General features: G+C 52.6%; 1 protein-coding gene across 3 annotated transcripts; it reads right to left on the reverse strand.

Annotated features, from left to right (window-relative positions):
• Nucleotides 1-1,259: 1,259 nt before the first annotated feature.
• On the reverse strand, nucleotides 1,260-12,221 carry Prrt4 (proline-rich transmembrane protein 4). Of its 3 annotated transcripts, none has more exons than XM_006236220.5 (5): nucleotides 11,662-12,019; nucleotides 9,780-10,502; nucleotides 9,568-9,672; nucleotides 9,106-9,231; nucleotides 1,260-3,586 (listed from the first exon to the last, which is right to left on the reverse strand). In XM_006236220.5, the coding sequence occupies exons 2-5, from the start codon at nucleotides 10,429-10,431 to the stop codon at nucleotides 1,761-1,763; spliced, it is 2,709 nt and encodes a 902-aa protein (XP_006236282.1). In that variant the 5' UTR covers nucleotides 10,432-10,502; nucleotides 11,662-12,019; the 3' UTR covers nucleotides 1,260-1,760. The 3 variants fall into 3 exon arrangements, with proteins under 3 accessions (XP_006236282.1, XP_038964038.1, NP_001102696.1); XM_039108110.2 differs by having other exon boundaries at nucleotides 9,780-10,584; NM_001109226.1 differs by lacking the exon at nucleotides 11,662-12,019 and adding an exon at nucleotides 12,092-12,221 and having other exon boundaries at nucleotides 1,761-3,586.
• Nucleotides 12,222-16,157: the final 3,936 nt, after the last annotated feature.

A 16,157-nucleotide genomic window follows, 5' to 3' on the forward strand; every position in this document is an offset into this window, starting at 1 on the left:
CCCAGAGTAAGGATGCAGCAAGAATTTCGGAGCCACACTGAGCCAGGTCATGGAGGAGACATGGTCAGGACCACTCCAGGTTCATCCCTCAGTCTCACCTCACATTTCTCTTCTCCACCAGGACTCTTACCCTCCCTTAGACATTCCTGGCTTCCTTCCTCCCTCTGAGGTCTTGAGGCCCTGAATGCCGTCCTCAGTCAAGATAGATCTTCATTTGCAGGGAACAAGGGCCTCAGCCCCTCCTCGACACCCTTTCTGCATCCCTCTTGGCTCCTTTCTCCAAACCCCATTAGCTGGTGATCCAAGTTTGGTGCATATGTAACTGTGTGTGTGTGTGTGTGTGTGTGTGTGTGTGTGTGTGTGTGTGTGTGTGAGAGAGAGAGAGAGAGAGAGAGAGAGAGAGAGAGAGAGAGAGAGAGAACTAAGCTTCCTGGGGTTTTTTTTTCCCCACTTTGAGCCTGATGTGCATGTCTCTTCAGGTCTCTCTGTGATATGCAGGACATCTGCCAAACACTGCCGGTTTTTCATTTTCCCGATCCAAGACCCTGCCACCGTAACCATTACATTTTAGCCAGATGACAAATGCAGAATATATACAGAGTATATATAACCAGAGGCTAACTGCTTCCAGAAAGGGACAAATACTCTGTAGCTGGTGGTTCCGTGTGCTAATGGATCCCTGCAATGTGATCTCTCTTAGAGAACTAAGCTGGGGCTGGGGCAAGAGGTGGGCAGTGAAGACAGCTGTTCTCTACTGAGGATCAGAGATGAGAGCTCTGTGGGGAAGGGGGATGAAATCCTTGTAAGACCAGCCTCCAAGACTCCCTGTTGATGAGAAAAGACAGCTTCCTCTTTGTAGATTCTTGTGGGAACTTGGCACACAGGTTGTCAGATGGCCTAACTGAAGGAATCAGGCCCTTTAACACGTGTGTCCACATTTCCATGAAGATCTTTATTAACTAACTCCTAGGAAGCGATCTCCCAAGACCTGAGGCAGGGCTCCTAGGAACAGAGGCATTTTTGCCAAGTGCTAAAGAATCTCTGTCCCCCCACCTCTCAGGACTGTGTCTTCTCTAGGAAAAGACATTCGCCTGTCAGATGGGCAGCTTCAGGTGCTTGTCTCAGGACTCACACACCAGAAGAGTCCTCTCTCTCCTGTGAAGGTCCCTGGGAGTCTGAGGCAGACCATTTCTACTTCTGTGGAGCTGCTGAGGTTGTAGCCCCCACTTTCAAGCTTTTCCAAGAAAGTCAGAACATTCTCCTCTGAAAATATTTTATTGATACATTGACTCTGAAAACGCTCGTTTCCCACTCAGTTGCTGTAAGGTTTCTTGGGCCACAGATCCATCGTTAGGGATTGGTTCAATGAATGGCAGAGGTGGGTACAGAGCCCAGACAGGGAACTAGGTCTTTTGAGGATAGCTGTCTCACTCAGCACCAGGCTAGGGGATATGATGGTCAGGAGTGGAGCACCTTGGAGCTTTATTGCTGGTGACGGTCAAGGAAAGTAGGACCCTGCCAGCCTAAAATTGTAGCTGGGGGCATCAGCACTCCATGGCTCCAGAGAACTTGGCACTGATTCCCAATACATAGAGCCTGGTTGCTCACCCACCCACCCAGGGGCCTCTGGATGGGAAAGAATCAGAGAGAGGTATCTGAACCAGGCAGAATTGGAGAATTATTACAGTGAGGAGGTCTTGAGCAGATCAGATGCCAGAAAAGGGAGCAAACAGCTTCTCGGCTGTGAAATAGCCGCCCCTTCACAGGTCTATGGTGTCGCTGCCCATGCTCAGCTCATCAATCTGTCGGCAGGCGTCCAGGAATTGCTCTTGCAGCAATGCCTCCTCAGCCTGCAGTTCAGAAGCATGTTCCGGGGAGTCGCGGGAGGGTGGGGATAGGGCCTGGTAGGACCCTGAGGCTGGGAGGCTGGGGCTGCTTTCTGAGGGTCGCGGGGGACTGAGGACGCAGACTAACGGGCAGCGCGGGGGCCTGTCGGGGCTGGAACACAGAAGCATGGATGAGCTGTCCCGTGAGAGTCCACACAGAGAGCCCGATGATGCGCTGCTGCCGGGAGGCCAGGCCCCAGGAGAGGGAAGCTCTGGAGGTGCTGGGGATCCAGGGACCTTCTCGGACTTCTCACTGGGTCCTGCCCCTGTCTTGTTCCCCAATGAGATGGTGCGGTAGAGACCAAGCCCAGACAGGGCGTCCCCAAAGGCAGGGCCCTGAAAGAGGCCAGGAGCCAGCAGCGCCTCGCTACAGAGGGCTTCCTCGATGCTGCGCCGCAGGTTGATGGGCGAGGGCGGGCGGAAGTCCACCGTGCAATCGCTGCTAGGGGAGGAGGCTGGTGACTGCGTTGTGTTGGCCCTGGCACCTTCGAAGCCTGGGCAGCTGCCACCTTGGAGAAGGAGATCAGGACCTGGGCCTGCTAGGGCGCAGAGCTGCAGCAGCTCCGCGTCCCCACGCGCGATCGCGCTACCCAGGGGCTCCTTGTCCCGGATTCCGGGGACCCAACCTCCTGGCAGCAGCGGGGCAGCATGTCCCGGAGACAGTCGGAAAAGCTTGGCCCAGCAGCGCCGCGGCACACGTGGACTGCAGAGCGCGGGGTAGAGGCCAAGCAGCGCCAACGGGAGCGCGACGCCTACCTCTCCCAAACGCAGACCAAGCTGGAAAGCCCACCAGGGCCAGGGCCCCTCCAAGCCTGTTTGGCCTCCGTAGCCAAGGGCGTGAAGCACCTCGTAGCCCTGTAGGGCTCCGCTCAGCAGCCCAAAGGTCCCGGCCACCGGAGCTGTGCGTGCCGCTCGCCTCCAGGACTCCCGCGGGGCGAAGGGGCTGCGCACTTGTGGGACAGGGGTAGCACCCTTAAAGCCAGATCCTCCCAAGGGTGCCCCCGCCCTCCGCCGCCGGCCGCCCCAACAGGAGAGCGCTAGTAGGAGCCCCGACAGGAAGGCAGCGAGGAAGGCATGCAGCCCGCGGGAGGCGAGCCGCAGGGGCCGCAGCGGGCGGTGCACTGCGCTTCCCAGGGCGGCCGCTGCCGCCAGCCCCAACCCCAGCAGCAGCAGCGCCGCCAAGCCGATGGGGCACCTCGGAGTGCGCGGCCGGGCCAGCAGCAGGCAAGCTAGCCCCAGACCTGCGGCTAGGCAGGGCAGCGGAAGGTCTTGCAGCAGCAGCCAGGCGAGGGCCGGCAGCCGATCGCGATGACCGTAGGCGTCGTAGAAGAGCGGGAAGGCCCGGGTGGTCCCCGCCGACAGCAGCAGCAGATCCAGCAACGCCAGGCAGGGGGCGCCGGGCGGGCAACGCCAGGGCAAGAGGGCCAGAGACAACAGAGCCAGCAGGGCCACCAGGCCGAAGAGCGCTCCTGCTCCGTATACATGGGCCTCCCAGGCCAGACCCCAGCGAGCCCTAGCCTCTGCCCAGTCGGCCTCCAGGGTCAAGAAGAAGAGAGGCAGCGGGGAGGCAGGCGGCTGCCCCGAGTCATCGGACAACTCAGGCTCACTACAAGAGCCTGGCTCACATCCAGGCTGTGCTGAAGGACTCCCGAAGCTGGCCGGAGAGAGTTCGTCTGGGTCAGAAGTGGAGACAGTGGGGTCTGTGGACAGAAAATGTTTCGCTGGAGCCATTAGCAAACTCCCCACCCCGCCCTCAGCTAGTAATCTGAATTTCTTCTAGGAGCTGGTTTTTCTTCTCTCCCCTTCTCCTCCCAGAACCCCATCTTTCAGGCTGAAGCCTTCAGCGACCACTCTCCTCCCACCTATCCACTGTTCATTCCACACACACCCTCAATCATTCCTTGATTTTATTAGATTGGGGGAGACGTTTTCTTAAGAAGTTACAGGGCTTTACAGCTGCTGGAAGGAAGTGTGTGGATGCTCCCCTCCAGACCAATCCCACACCAGAAAAGACGTTATACGAGAATAAAGTTTTTGTTTCCTTTGCACACATATGAAACTCCATGCTTAAATGGTTTGTGGCATGTGGGAGGCACTGAGTAATTTTCATTGAATAAATGAAATCCCCTTTTTACCAGAAGAAGAAACTGAGGGTTCTGCAGAAGAGCTTATCCAAGGTCACAAACAGTCAAAGTACCAGGACCCAAATGAGCACCAATCTGCATCCCTTCCCCACAATAACCTGTCACGAGTACTAATACGCTTCTCCCAACACACGTGCACACATGCATGCACACCTGTCCCTTTCCGGTGCTCTCTTGTCCCTATCACAGAACATGCATTGAACATAAGCATGCACACACAGAGCAGGAAAAGAGGTCAGAGTCCTCTGCCCTAGCACTCCAAAGAGAACACATTTTATTAAGTGTCTTTCTACAGGCTACACCCCAGTGCTACGCCAATGATTAGCAGTAGCTCCCCCATCATGACTCACCCACAAAACCACTAATCTAGGGTTTTTCTTTTGTTGTTTATTTTGTTGGTTTTATGAGAGAGGGTCTCACTTTGTAGTCCAGGCTCCTCTTATGTAGTCCAAGTTGCCCTCTTCACTCACAACAATCATTGTGTCTCGGCTTCCTAGGTGCTAGGCTAACACTATAGACATGACCTGTTATGCCAGGCTCAAACTCTTTCCCCTGACCTCCATGCTCTACCACAGCACCACATTCACGCCTTCTAGTATAAGGCTCTTGATATAGGTGTCCCTTTTCCTCACTCCCATTTTACAGAAAATAGTATTGGGATGGGTCTCAGAGAGTAGCCTTGGACTCCCCCCCCCCCGCCCCTGCAAAGGAACAATTAGGGGAAATCATAGTGGGGCAACATGCTATCTAGATAAGTGAAGCCCTCAGGTGTGCTGGGGTGTGCTAACCGAGGCTCTGGCCTCATCCTGTGCCCCAACATCTCCCACATCTCTTGTGGAAAGGGAAGTCAGTGAAGACTGGAAGGGATTAAAACCCTTGGTTCTGGGGTTGGGGATTTAGCTCAGTGGTAGAGCGCTTGCCTAGCAAGCCCAAGGCCCTGGGTTGGTCCTCAGCTCTGGAAAACAAAAAACAAAAAAAAAAAAAAAAACACACCTTGGTTCTAATCTAGTAACTTAGTATCGGTAAGAAAGTTTAGAACCCTTGGTTCTAAAGGTTAGACTGGAGACCCTTCTATGACCAAGCAGAAAGGAATGTGCTAGAAGTTGATCTCTTCCTGCACCTCGAAGTTTCAGTGGGACCACAGCTGCAGGCAAAAAAAAAAAAAAAAAAATGGCAGAAGCAAAGGTGGTAATGAAGTCTAGAGACAGCCACAGGGGATGGGGAGGACAGGAGACAGGTGTGTGCTGAGGAGTAAGGACCTCTAATGGTTACACTACTCATGCTCCAGTTGCCTGTCCATCCCCCACTGATTCCAAAGCAGGATAATGGAGGAAATTCCACCTCGGGGCTGTTCTCCCTCCTGCTGGAGACAGCAAAAACCTAACAGAAGAAAACATAGTGAAATCCCAGGCAGCTCAAGAGACAGACGGTAAGAAGAATTGGACACTTAGGAAAGGCATGGGGGTAGCAATCAGAAATTTAAAAGGGCAGAGCTCCCTGCCAGCTACAAGTGACAGCATGCACTTCAGTTCCCACTACGTCAGAAATCTGAACTGGGTAAGAATACCTATTACACAGAACAGTCGTGAAGACAAATGAGGTGTGTAAAAAAATCATTCAAGGGGTTGGGGATTTAGCTCAGCGGTAGAGCGCTTGCCTAGCGAGCACAAGGCCCTGGGTTCGGTCCCCAGCTCCGGAAAAAAAAGAAAAGAAAAAATCATTCAATATATAATTCTGGACAGTATCATAACTGGCTAATGTTTATCTGCAATCAATCGTCTTGTTTGTGTGTGATCAGTTCTGACTTCAAATTAGTTCTTTCTTAAAGATCTATTTTATTTGTAGTTATATGTGTTGGGTATTTACAGGCTGAGTGCATGTGTCCACAAAGGCCAGAAGAGGGTGTTGCAACCCCTGGGGCTGGAGTTATGGACTGTGAGCTATCCAATATGGGTTCTTGGAATCAACCTGGCAGTGTGTGCTTTTAACCACTGAATCTTGTCTCCAGCCCCATAGATTAGTGCTTGGTTTAACAACTTAAGTCTATGGTCTGTGTGGAGAGCCCTTAGCACCTCTTAAACTTGTTTAGAAAGACAACAGTGAGCCCACTGAGTAGATAGCAGTCTATTGTCTCAGTCTGAGTTGTTCGAAGGACACTGACCTAGTGCTGTGTTACCCTCCTCCCCAGTGGCCATTTAGCTCTGATGGTCAGAGGAGGCACCAGCCTGAAGTCAGTGCATCAAACTAATACACTCATCTTCTCAGTTTCTGGCCCCCTTTAATGCCCTGGTCTAACCTACTGCTACTCAGTTACTAGATTACCTTGGTTTCCTTTGGTCCTTTCCTGCCCAGAAGCCCATGTCTGTCCCCACCTGTGATTCCTCCGCCTCTCCTCTGTGCTTACCATACAGGCACGTGTTCTCAGAGAACATGTCCACCCACTTCTCACTAATGGCCACATGAAGCCCCATTTCTCATCTCTATTCCCAAGCGCAATAGCCAATAGAGCGAATGTCACAGTTATAAAATCCAGGAGAGAAAATAGGCAAAGCACGAGAAACACCTCAAGTATAAGAGATGAACTTCTCAATTTGGAACGGTGTTCCTAAGGACCAGAGTTTATCCAGAGAGCCCCACTGGGCCAAGTGTGGATGAAGACAGGTAGGAGACAGCCTAGCTTCTGCCTCTGAGGACGCCACTTGTCCTCATCTCTTGTCTCTCCATTTGTAGCTTCCTCAGAAATAGCTTTGAGTTTTCCCTAAAAGCCCTGTATTCCTTATATCCCCCAGGAGATGGATCCCTTGAGCAAGCCACCCCTTCAGGAAGGTTCCAGTCTGTCCTTGTGGCCCTTGACCTCAGGAGTGAGAGAAAAGATGGTGTCAACATGAGTAATTGTCGAGGCAGAGCTGGCTGAGGAGGGGGATGGGACACGATAAGCTAGGTCCAGGAGAAGCCAGGTCTGATTATCTACCAGCTGCCCAGATCAAAGGGCTGAGGAATCAACTCTGGATGCTGGAAGCTGCAGCCCTTTTACTGGTTTGGCAGCATCTTTCTCCCTGCCCCCAACTCCAGCACTGTAGAGGACTGATCCTCTGCAGCAGTGACACTGGAAATATTTAACAACCAGATAGCCCAGGCATTGGCCATTCTTAGCCCAGACTTGCCAGTATGATCAGGGAGCAGAGGGAGAACAATGAAGACTCATCAATGGGCCTGAAGTCCTTGGATATGGGAGAGAGCCCATTATAAAATTTCAGTGTGAAAATACAAGGTCCTCAGGAAAAGGGGACCCACTGCAAAGGAGCCCTATATCATGACACAACGAGATACTTGAGTTAGAAATATCCTAGGATGCTTGGTATGGTGAGACACACCTGAAATACCGGCACTTATGAGGTAGAAGCAGAAGGATCAGGAGTTCAAAGCCAGCCTCAGCTGCAAAACCAGTTTGAGGCAGGCCTGAGCTACATGAGACCTTATCTTAAAACAAAACAACACAACAACACAGAATATATTTGTTACAAGTTTGATCTCCTCTCCTCTCTCTCTCTCTCTCTCTCTCTCTCTCTCTCTCTTCCTCTCTCTCTTTCTCTCTCTCTCTCTCTCTCTCTCTCTCTCTCTCACACACACACACACACACACACACACACACACACACACACACACACACACACGAGCAAGGGTTAAAACCCAGACTTCTGGGTTCCTGCAACCAGCAGCGAAGCGGAGGTGGGGAGAGGGGGGTTGTGGGCTGGGCTGCCTCTGATACTGTCCAGACTCATTAAACCTGCCTGGCCAGCACTGTCACCCAGGCTGACAGAATGCCAGCCAGCATCTATCCCCTGAGGCACAGAGTTGCCCCCCACCCACGGCAGATCCTGCTGCTGCTGCTACACACTAACAGTGCAGTGGCCATTTCTTGCACACCACAGAGGGAACACTACAATGATGGCTGAAGGATGCTATAAAATACAGCACATTGTCAGGGTTGGGGCTAGAGAGCCAGAGTATCCATGGGCGAGCTTAGTGGGGTGGCTTAGCTGTTTCACAGACACAGAAAGTCTTTAGTAGAACAAAGCTGGACTGGAAGTCCCTACCCATGGCTCCCATGGCCTCATTTAGCAAAGCTTCTCCTTGAGCACCCCTGCCCTCTGCCCTAGGAACTCTGTTATCCCATCAGCAGGTGGGGTCAAGGCCAGGGTATCTGCAAGACTGAGGGAGAGTATATTCGAGGCTCAGTGTGAGCAAGAGGCAAAGTTAAGGAGCTACTGTTTAATGAGTTTCTACTTGGTATCCAGCAAGACTCTACACTACCTGGAGACATTAGAGTTTCACACACACACACGCACACGCACACACACACACGCACGCACACACGCACACACGCACGCACGCACGCACGCACGCACGCACAGAGTGTTCTATTACTAGACCCTATATAAGTGAGAAGACTTAGGCTCAAAGAAGTCGAATGTAGGGGTTGGGGATTTGGCTCAGGGGTAGAGCGCTTGCCTAGCAACCGCAAGGCCCTGGGTTCGGTCCCCAGCTCCAAAAAAAAAAAAAAAGAAGTCGAATGCTTCCTTGGCACCATCCACCTGTCTAGGTGCATGTTCTGAAAGGCTCCCTAGAATAAGGGTGACATCTGTCTGTTCATGGTCCTCTCTTTAATATCTTCTCTGTGAAGGGCTCAACCTTGTCCAGGTCTGACAGCATGTCATGACAGATCAAACAGCAGAGGAGAAAACTCCAAGGCTGGCTGGAGTGGAGGGAGGAAGGCAGACCAGGCACCCAGGATGGAAGGGGGGAGGGGGAGTGAAGTAGCCCCTGCACTGGTTGGCTCTGACTTACCTCTTTCTGTCCTACTTTGTCTATGGCAGCAGACAACTCAGAGAACACTTCCCTAAGTCCATGTAGTACCTTCCCAGACAATACCCGTTAGATCATTAATGTATAATTTCCCCACCGTGACGATGAAGGGAGAGGTGGTTATGAGGACAGTGACACAGAAAGGTCCCAGGATACTGCTGAGTGTCCAGCATGCAGTGTGTCAAATACAAATGACTTTGTGTGCTTACCATGTTGCACTGGTGTGGTCTTGATTGAGGCAGAGCTGGGGGAAGCCACTGAATCCAATGGGCTTGGGCTTGAGAACTTCCTTTCCAGGAGTGGTGGGGGAAGGGACCCAGTGGTACCAAAGAGCCCTGTAAAAGAAGCACATGGGGCTCAAGTATCATCCTACCAGCTGGAGAAAATTCTATCCTTCCTCAGAGCTTGTGTTAAGAAAAGCATAGCCCCAAGAACAATAGCCACATGTACACCATGAACTAAATTACAAGCACCAAGTCAGAGTCAATATATCAAGGAGTCTGCTTTCCCCCCTCCCTCCCCTCACCAAGGAATGCTAGCCCTTGTCCCGGAGCTTAGAAAAAGCAATGCAGACAATTCCTCAGGCCAAGAAAGGTGATGATGGTCGAACCACAGACCACTAGCTCAGCTGATCCCATGCAGATGTTTGTTACAATAAAGCCAGCACTCACCGGGAAAATCTGACACTTCAGAAGCAAAACTTGGCTGTGCTGTTGTGCCTTGGTAACTCTGACTCGAGAAGTTGCGGAGTGGAGACAGAGTAGTACCGAAGAACCCTGCAGAAGGAGTCTGGGCTGAAGTTGCCTCCCACCTACTACTGCACAGTGTATATTCATCAACCGATGCCCAGCAGAGATTCACCTCAAATGGGGTGGCTACTTACCAAAAGGTCCCAAGCGCCCAGCAATCTCTGCCAGGCTGGCCCTCAGGCTGGGCAGCAGGGGTAGTGACCGATGACCGAGAGTGGGGGCTGCACCTGCTCTCAAAGCCACATCGAACTTCAGCTCAAGCTCACTCTGCCGAGGCCTGGGAGCACTGGTTGGAGGTGCTGTAGCTGTCAGAGCAGTGGCCCAGGTCACAGTGCTCATCCTAGGTTGAGAGGGAGCAGTGGGCCTCTTGGTGGGCCCTGAGAGGGGGGATGTAGACTCAGGAGGCAGGGAGGAAGCCCAGGGTGTAAAGCTGCCTTCGGCAGAGCCCCACTCTGGGACATAGTTCCCAGGGGAACCCACCAGCAGTTCCCAAAGGGGATCGGTCCTCAGATCACCTTCCAGATCTTCCTCAGACTCCTGGCCTAGTCCAGGAGAGAGAGGATGGGTCTCGGTGACAGGGCTTCCCCAGACAGCAGCAGGTCCCCGAAGATGGAATTTGAAGTTTAGTCCCAGGTTGAGAGATAGCATAGAGGCCTCACTCTGAGGTGGTGGGGTCAGAGTAGTAAGAGGGGCACCTGGTACAGAGGAAGCAGGCTGTGGACCCACAGGTACAGCAAGCAGGACCCAGCAGAACAGACCCAGCTCCAGGCAGCCACGGCCTGCCATGGCCCCACCTGGCTCAGCAGCCTGGGCAGGCAGGGGGCTCACTTTGTCAGCACGTTGTGAGCTCAGGGGTCCTAGAGGGAGGAGAAGTCCTGTGAGCCAAGGCCTCCACCACCTTCTTCCATTTCCGGGGATCAGATGCCCTAGGCGAAGGCTCTAATCACAGAGAAGCAGGTGCAGGAACACAAGCAAAATGTTATGCTTGAAAGGGGCACAGCACCTCTTCTTACCAGCACCTTCCTGCAGGCTCCAGTGCAAATCTCTTCTCTGCACACCCCACCACCACAATGCACCCAACCTTCCCACAAGGGGGACTGATGTCTGACTAACAAGCAGTAGCCTCTTCCTCAACCAGAACAGAGGGAATCGACTTGGCCTCCCAGATGCAGATTCTCTCCCTCCTCCCCAACCCCTACCCAGCTTTTTCTCCCCTCTCTCAAATATCTACTGAGACCCACTGTATAACAAGCATCGTTTCAGTAAGACAGTGGCAAAAAAGTAGACCCTCCCGGTGGCTCCTGATCCACACCTCCAGTCCCTGAGAGAAACTACTGGAGCACGAGGCCCTCAGGAAGGGCAGGACAGAAGCCTGAGTGATCTGACCCGGAAGGCTACACTGGCTAATATCAGAGAAGCAGAGTCCCTGGCCTAGCAGAGGCTCTCTGGAGCCTTTCCCGTCTTTCTGGGGGCTTGGCCTGCTGCTACCCTCCCTGTGACCCTAGGAGTTTTTGAGGGAGGGAGCGATTAACCCTTTCTTTCTCCGTGGGAAAGGAGGTCAGGCGGGTAAGCTTGGTAAGGGGCAGTTGCAGAAAGGCTATTCCCCCCTCCCCAGAACACATCTGGTGGGGGAAGGGAGAATGAACCAGGGACATACGTGCACCCAGTACCCTTACATCACACACACACAGCCGCACCTAGCACCCGTGACACACTCACCCACGCACCCTTCACACACTCCTGCACATGTATACACTCCACCCTGATACCTGATGTACCCCTCTCCCTCCTACGTGGCTCTCTCTCTCTCTCTCTCTCTCTCTCTCTCTCTCTCTCTCTCTCTGCATATGCAATCAGCAACACACACAACCCTAACACACACTATACAGATACACCACACACCATCATTTCTATCATGCCCCCCTCACACCCCTTACACACCCACCCCTCGCAGGCACACAAGCACACGCGCGTGCGCACACCACACTCCCGTTCCCCCAGTCGGGACCGACGGACCTGCTTCTCTCCCTCCGGCGAGTCCCCCGGGCCAACCCCTGGGAGAAGGGGCTCCCTGGCTCAGCGGGCCCCAGCTGGGCAAGGCTCGGCGAGTCTAGCCTGTTCTCCGTTGCGCCCAAAGCTGGGACTCCCTTTGCCTTGCTGGGCGATCACAGCTTAGCCCACCCGAAGCTGGGCTGTCCCCAGCCAGGTCTACGACCCGCAGCGCTCTCAGCAGGCGGCGGGCTGCTGAGCTGCCGGGCTGCGCTCGCGTTCGGCTCTCCGCTCCCTCCCCGCGGCGCCGCCTCCTGGCTGTGAGCCCGACTCCCCGGCCCAGCGCCCGCGCCGGGGCCCCGCGGCTGCCCGGCTCTCACAGCCCTCCCCGCCGCCTCCCGCGTCCGCCCTCCTCTCCCTCCTCCCAGCCCTCCCGCCGCCCGCGGTCCGCCCCTACCCGGGCCGGCAGGCGGGCGCGCACATCAGAGCCGAGCCGCAGCAGCCTCGCTGCTCCTGCCCCAAGCGCACTCATTCACCCAGCACTGCCAATCAGCTGCGGGAGAGCCGGTGCCTCGTTCTCAGCCTGGCGCTGGCAGCCACAGGCTCGGAGGACGGCCCAGCGCACACACCCACATGCACGCCATTCCGGAGAAACACCCTCGGGCGAGGGCACTGGGCGCGCTCGAGCGCGCGCGCGCGCAATCACACACACACACACACACACACACACACACACACACACACACGCACACTCACATGCACACGAGTACATGCACACACACAACGGTAGTCTGGCATAGGATAGCATCCCAGGCAATCAAATCCACTCTGTTAAGCCCGGGATAAAGATCTACATTACAACAATGGGAATGAATATGTTCCCATTTTAGAGATAGAAAAAGTAAGTCCCCAGAACTTACAAAATAGCTTAAGATTGCTCAGCTTGTCAGAGACTTGAACTCAATCTCTCTGCTTGCCTTCTTCATCACCTGGTGGTTTGCAAACATACAACCACTGAGGAGGGCCTCCTACGCTTCCTTGCAGGCCAACTGCCAAGTGTCAATCCCCATTCATAACACCTCTTTTTGCTAAAATCTCTCCAAAATACTCAGCTTCAGAAATATCTGTGGGAGAGAATATCTTGTGATACAAGCTGGTGTGTGAGGTGGACCACAATGTCTCCAATAAGACGTGGTAGAAGAGCATGGAAACAAAGAAAGCGTACGTACGGCCTCACAGGACTGCTAGCTAGGAGTACCGAGCAGTCACTTAAGCCCGCTGCACTGTCTAGAAGCTGTATCCTTGACTGACTGAATAAGTGTAGTTTGTGTTTGTCTGGAGTGTCTAAATCCATTCCTGCTTTCCTTCTTCAAAAATACTGTGTTTAATGGTGAGAGAGAGAGGGGCTGGGGATTTAGCTCAGTGGTAGAGCGCTTACCTAGGAAGCGCAAGGCCCTGGGTTCGGTCCCCAGCTCTGAAAAAAAGAACCAAAAAAAAAAAAAAAAAAGGTGAGAGAGAGAGAGAGAGAGAGAGAGAGAGAGAGAGAGAGAGAGAATAGCAAATGCCTTTAACTCTGTCACTTGAAAGACTGAAAGTTTGAGATCAGTCAGGACTACAAGTTGATAATCTCGAAAACAAGCAATAAAACCCCAACCAACCAATCAGACAGACAGACAGAAAGGCAGACAGACCAAACTGCAAAAGACTTGCCCACTGTGCTGGGTCTTAGGACAAAAACCTAGCATCACTCTTTGGGCAGTAAAGACAAAAGGATCCAAATCCAAGGCTATCCTTGACTGGCCACAGGGGAATTTTGAGGCCAGCTTAAGCTACATGAAAACCAGCCCCAATAGACAGACAGACAGACAGATAAAAATGATCTAGTCCTACTCCAGAAAGCAGAGAGCCAGCATAGTCTTTTGGTTGAGGAAGAGCATGCAATGTGTTGTGATTCAGAAAGGCATCCGAGACTCATTTTCTGATCACAGAACTCATGGGGTCAATAAATACAAGTTCAAATCCAGTCTCCCACTAAGCTCTCATAGTCAGTCAATGACTGTGAGAGTCTGGGATTTATCCTGAATCTCCAAACACAACACTAGGAAAGACCTGCCCTGGCTGTCTCTAAAGGAAGTCACTACTCTGTCCCTTCCTCAGGCCATTAGGGGCCGCTTACAGGCAGCATGCTAGGATTCAGACGCTGTTTTTCTCATATGCTTAATAAAAGCTACCCCCACTGGAGACATTCTCTTTAAATCCCCCTCTTAGAAAGCCTCATTTCTTGCTAATCATGTTCCCTTAAAGACTTCTAAGTGAAAAGGCAGAAATAAACATATCCCAGTACATTAAAGCTGCAATCTTCCATGACCAAGCAGGGTTATTCCCAAGAATGATATTTTCACAAAGATATTGAAAAGGGGGGAAGTTAGGTCTCTCGGTTAAGATGGTGACTGAATTCATACCTCTAATTTCACTCTCTCCCAAAACCCTATTAAAACATCATTAAGAAGACTTTAGAGTCGATGGATAACTCTACAAGGATGGAGGGGACAGGAAGGGCCAAGAGCAACAGGACCTTTGAGGCAGGATGGCTGGCAGGCACACAGTTACTGACTTAGCCGCCCTGAGCAAAAAGCTGTCTCCAACTGACAGAAAGGAAACCTAGAGTCAGGTTGATTCACATCACACTGTTGTCAGAAAGTACAGAAACTGGCGACCCTAATGCCTCAGGAACTGTGGGAGCGTGGGCTAAAGGAAAGACCAATCAAAGCACAATTCGATTCCTAGGTCTCTTCCCTAACTCTTAAACCACCAAGAAACAGTCCATCTTTCCCATAACCAACAGGGCCTGTGGGATTTTCTTCTGAGAAGAAGATGCGCTGGACTGGCAGAACCTTGGGCATCCAGAACTGAGACACCATACTGAAGGTATGTGCCCAGGTGTCATTGGAATGCTGGATGCAGAGAATCTGAACCCCTCTGTTCTTTAGGCTGGAGACTGGAAAACTCTATTCTGGGGCATTCCAGCAGCCCAAGAAGAAAGCCTTAAAGAAGTGGACATAGGAGTTCTTCAAAGTCAGCCCCGCCGGATCACCACACAATACAATACCAAACCCAGCCTGGGAGATCAGAGGGGTTTTGTTTTGTATTGTCTTTTATAGATAGGGTTTCTTCGTGAAGCCCTGGCTATCCTGGATCTCTCTTTGTAGACCAAGCTTGAATCCACAGAGATCCATCTGCCTCTGCCTCTGCCTCTGCCTCTGCCTCTGCCTCTGCCTCTGCCTCTGCCTCTGCCTCTGCCTCTGCCTCTGCCTCTGCCTCTGCCTCTGCCTCTGCCTCTGCCTCTGCCTCTGCCTCTGCCTCTGCCTCTGCCTCTGCCTCTGCCTCTGCCTCTCTGCCTCTGCCTCTGCCTCTGCCTCTGCCTCTGCCTCTGCCTCTGCCTCTGCCTCTGCCTCTGCCTCTGCCTCTGCCTCTCTGCCTCTGCCTCTGCCTCTGCCTCTGCCTCTGCCTCTGCCTCTGCCTCTGCCTCTGCCTCTGCCTCTGCCTCTGCCTCTGCCTCTGCCTCTGCCTCTGCCTCTGCCTCTGCCTCTGCCTCTGCCTCCTGAGTGCTGGGATTAAAGGTGTGTGCCACTACACCCAGGGCTCTTGACCAGCACTTCACCCCTACCCTCCAACTTTAATCATGATCAAAGGACTCCGGCCACAGAAGCAGATAGTCTACCTGTAGCTGTCCACCCCTCCCTCTACTCCCCCAAATCCAACCCCCTATCTTCATCCTCAGCTCTTCACCTGCCTTTCCTTCCTCTCCGTCCCCATTCCTGGGAGACCAAACAGATCCTGGTGAGACACGGCTTTCCTCCCTCCTATGGAACCCTTAGCCACCTCTTAGCCCATCCCACTCCTATGTGTCAGCTCCCAATACATAGAGACACATTTTACCCAGAACCTTCAGTGGCAATACCAATCAAGATCCCAGAAGAATTTCCTATCAGGCAACACACGGCCACCGTGCTCTAAGAACTAGACAGGGCAACAGAAACAAGAGAGGGAACAAAAAACACGTCCAACAAAGACAAGATCAGATATCAGCACCTAGAATTATAATCTCCCCAAACCCAGATGCCCAGATGCCTATGTAAAAACACAATCAAAACTACCAGGACGATGTCTCCACCAGAGGCCAACAGCTCTGCCATAGCGGGCTCTGAGAATGGCAACATAGTTGAAGCCCAAGAAAAGAACCTTAAAGGACTATTTGTGAAAATGATAAAGGTCCTTAAAGAGGAAATGGATAAATCCCTTAAAGAAACCTATGGGACATAAACAGAGGACGGAAATGGTTAAGAACAGTTCAAGACCTGTAAGGAGAAATGGAATCAATGAAGAAGACTGAGGTGACGATCTGGAAGTGAAAACCTTAGGGATTCAAACAGGAACCTCAGAGGCAAGCTTCACCAACAGAATACAAGAGATGGAAGAGAGACTCTCAGGCATTAAAGACACAATAGAAAGAAATGAATACC

The sequence above is a fragment of the Rattus norvegicus genome, chromosome 4 (assembly GCF_036323735.1).
Source record: "Rattus norvegicus strain BN/NHsdMcwi chromosome 4, GRCr8, whole genome shotgun sequence".
NCBI lineage: Eukaryota > Metazoa > Chordata > Mammalia > Rodentia > Muridae > Rattus > Rattus norvegicus.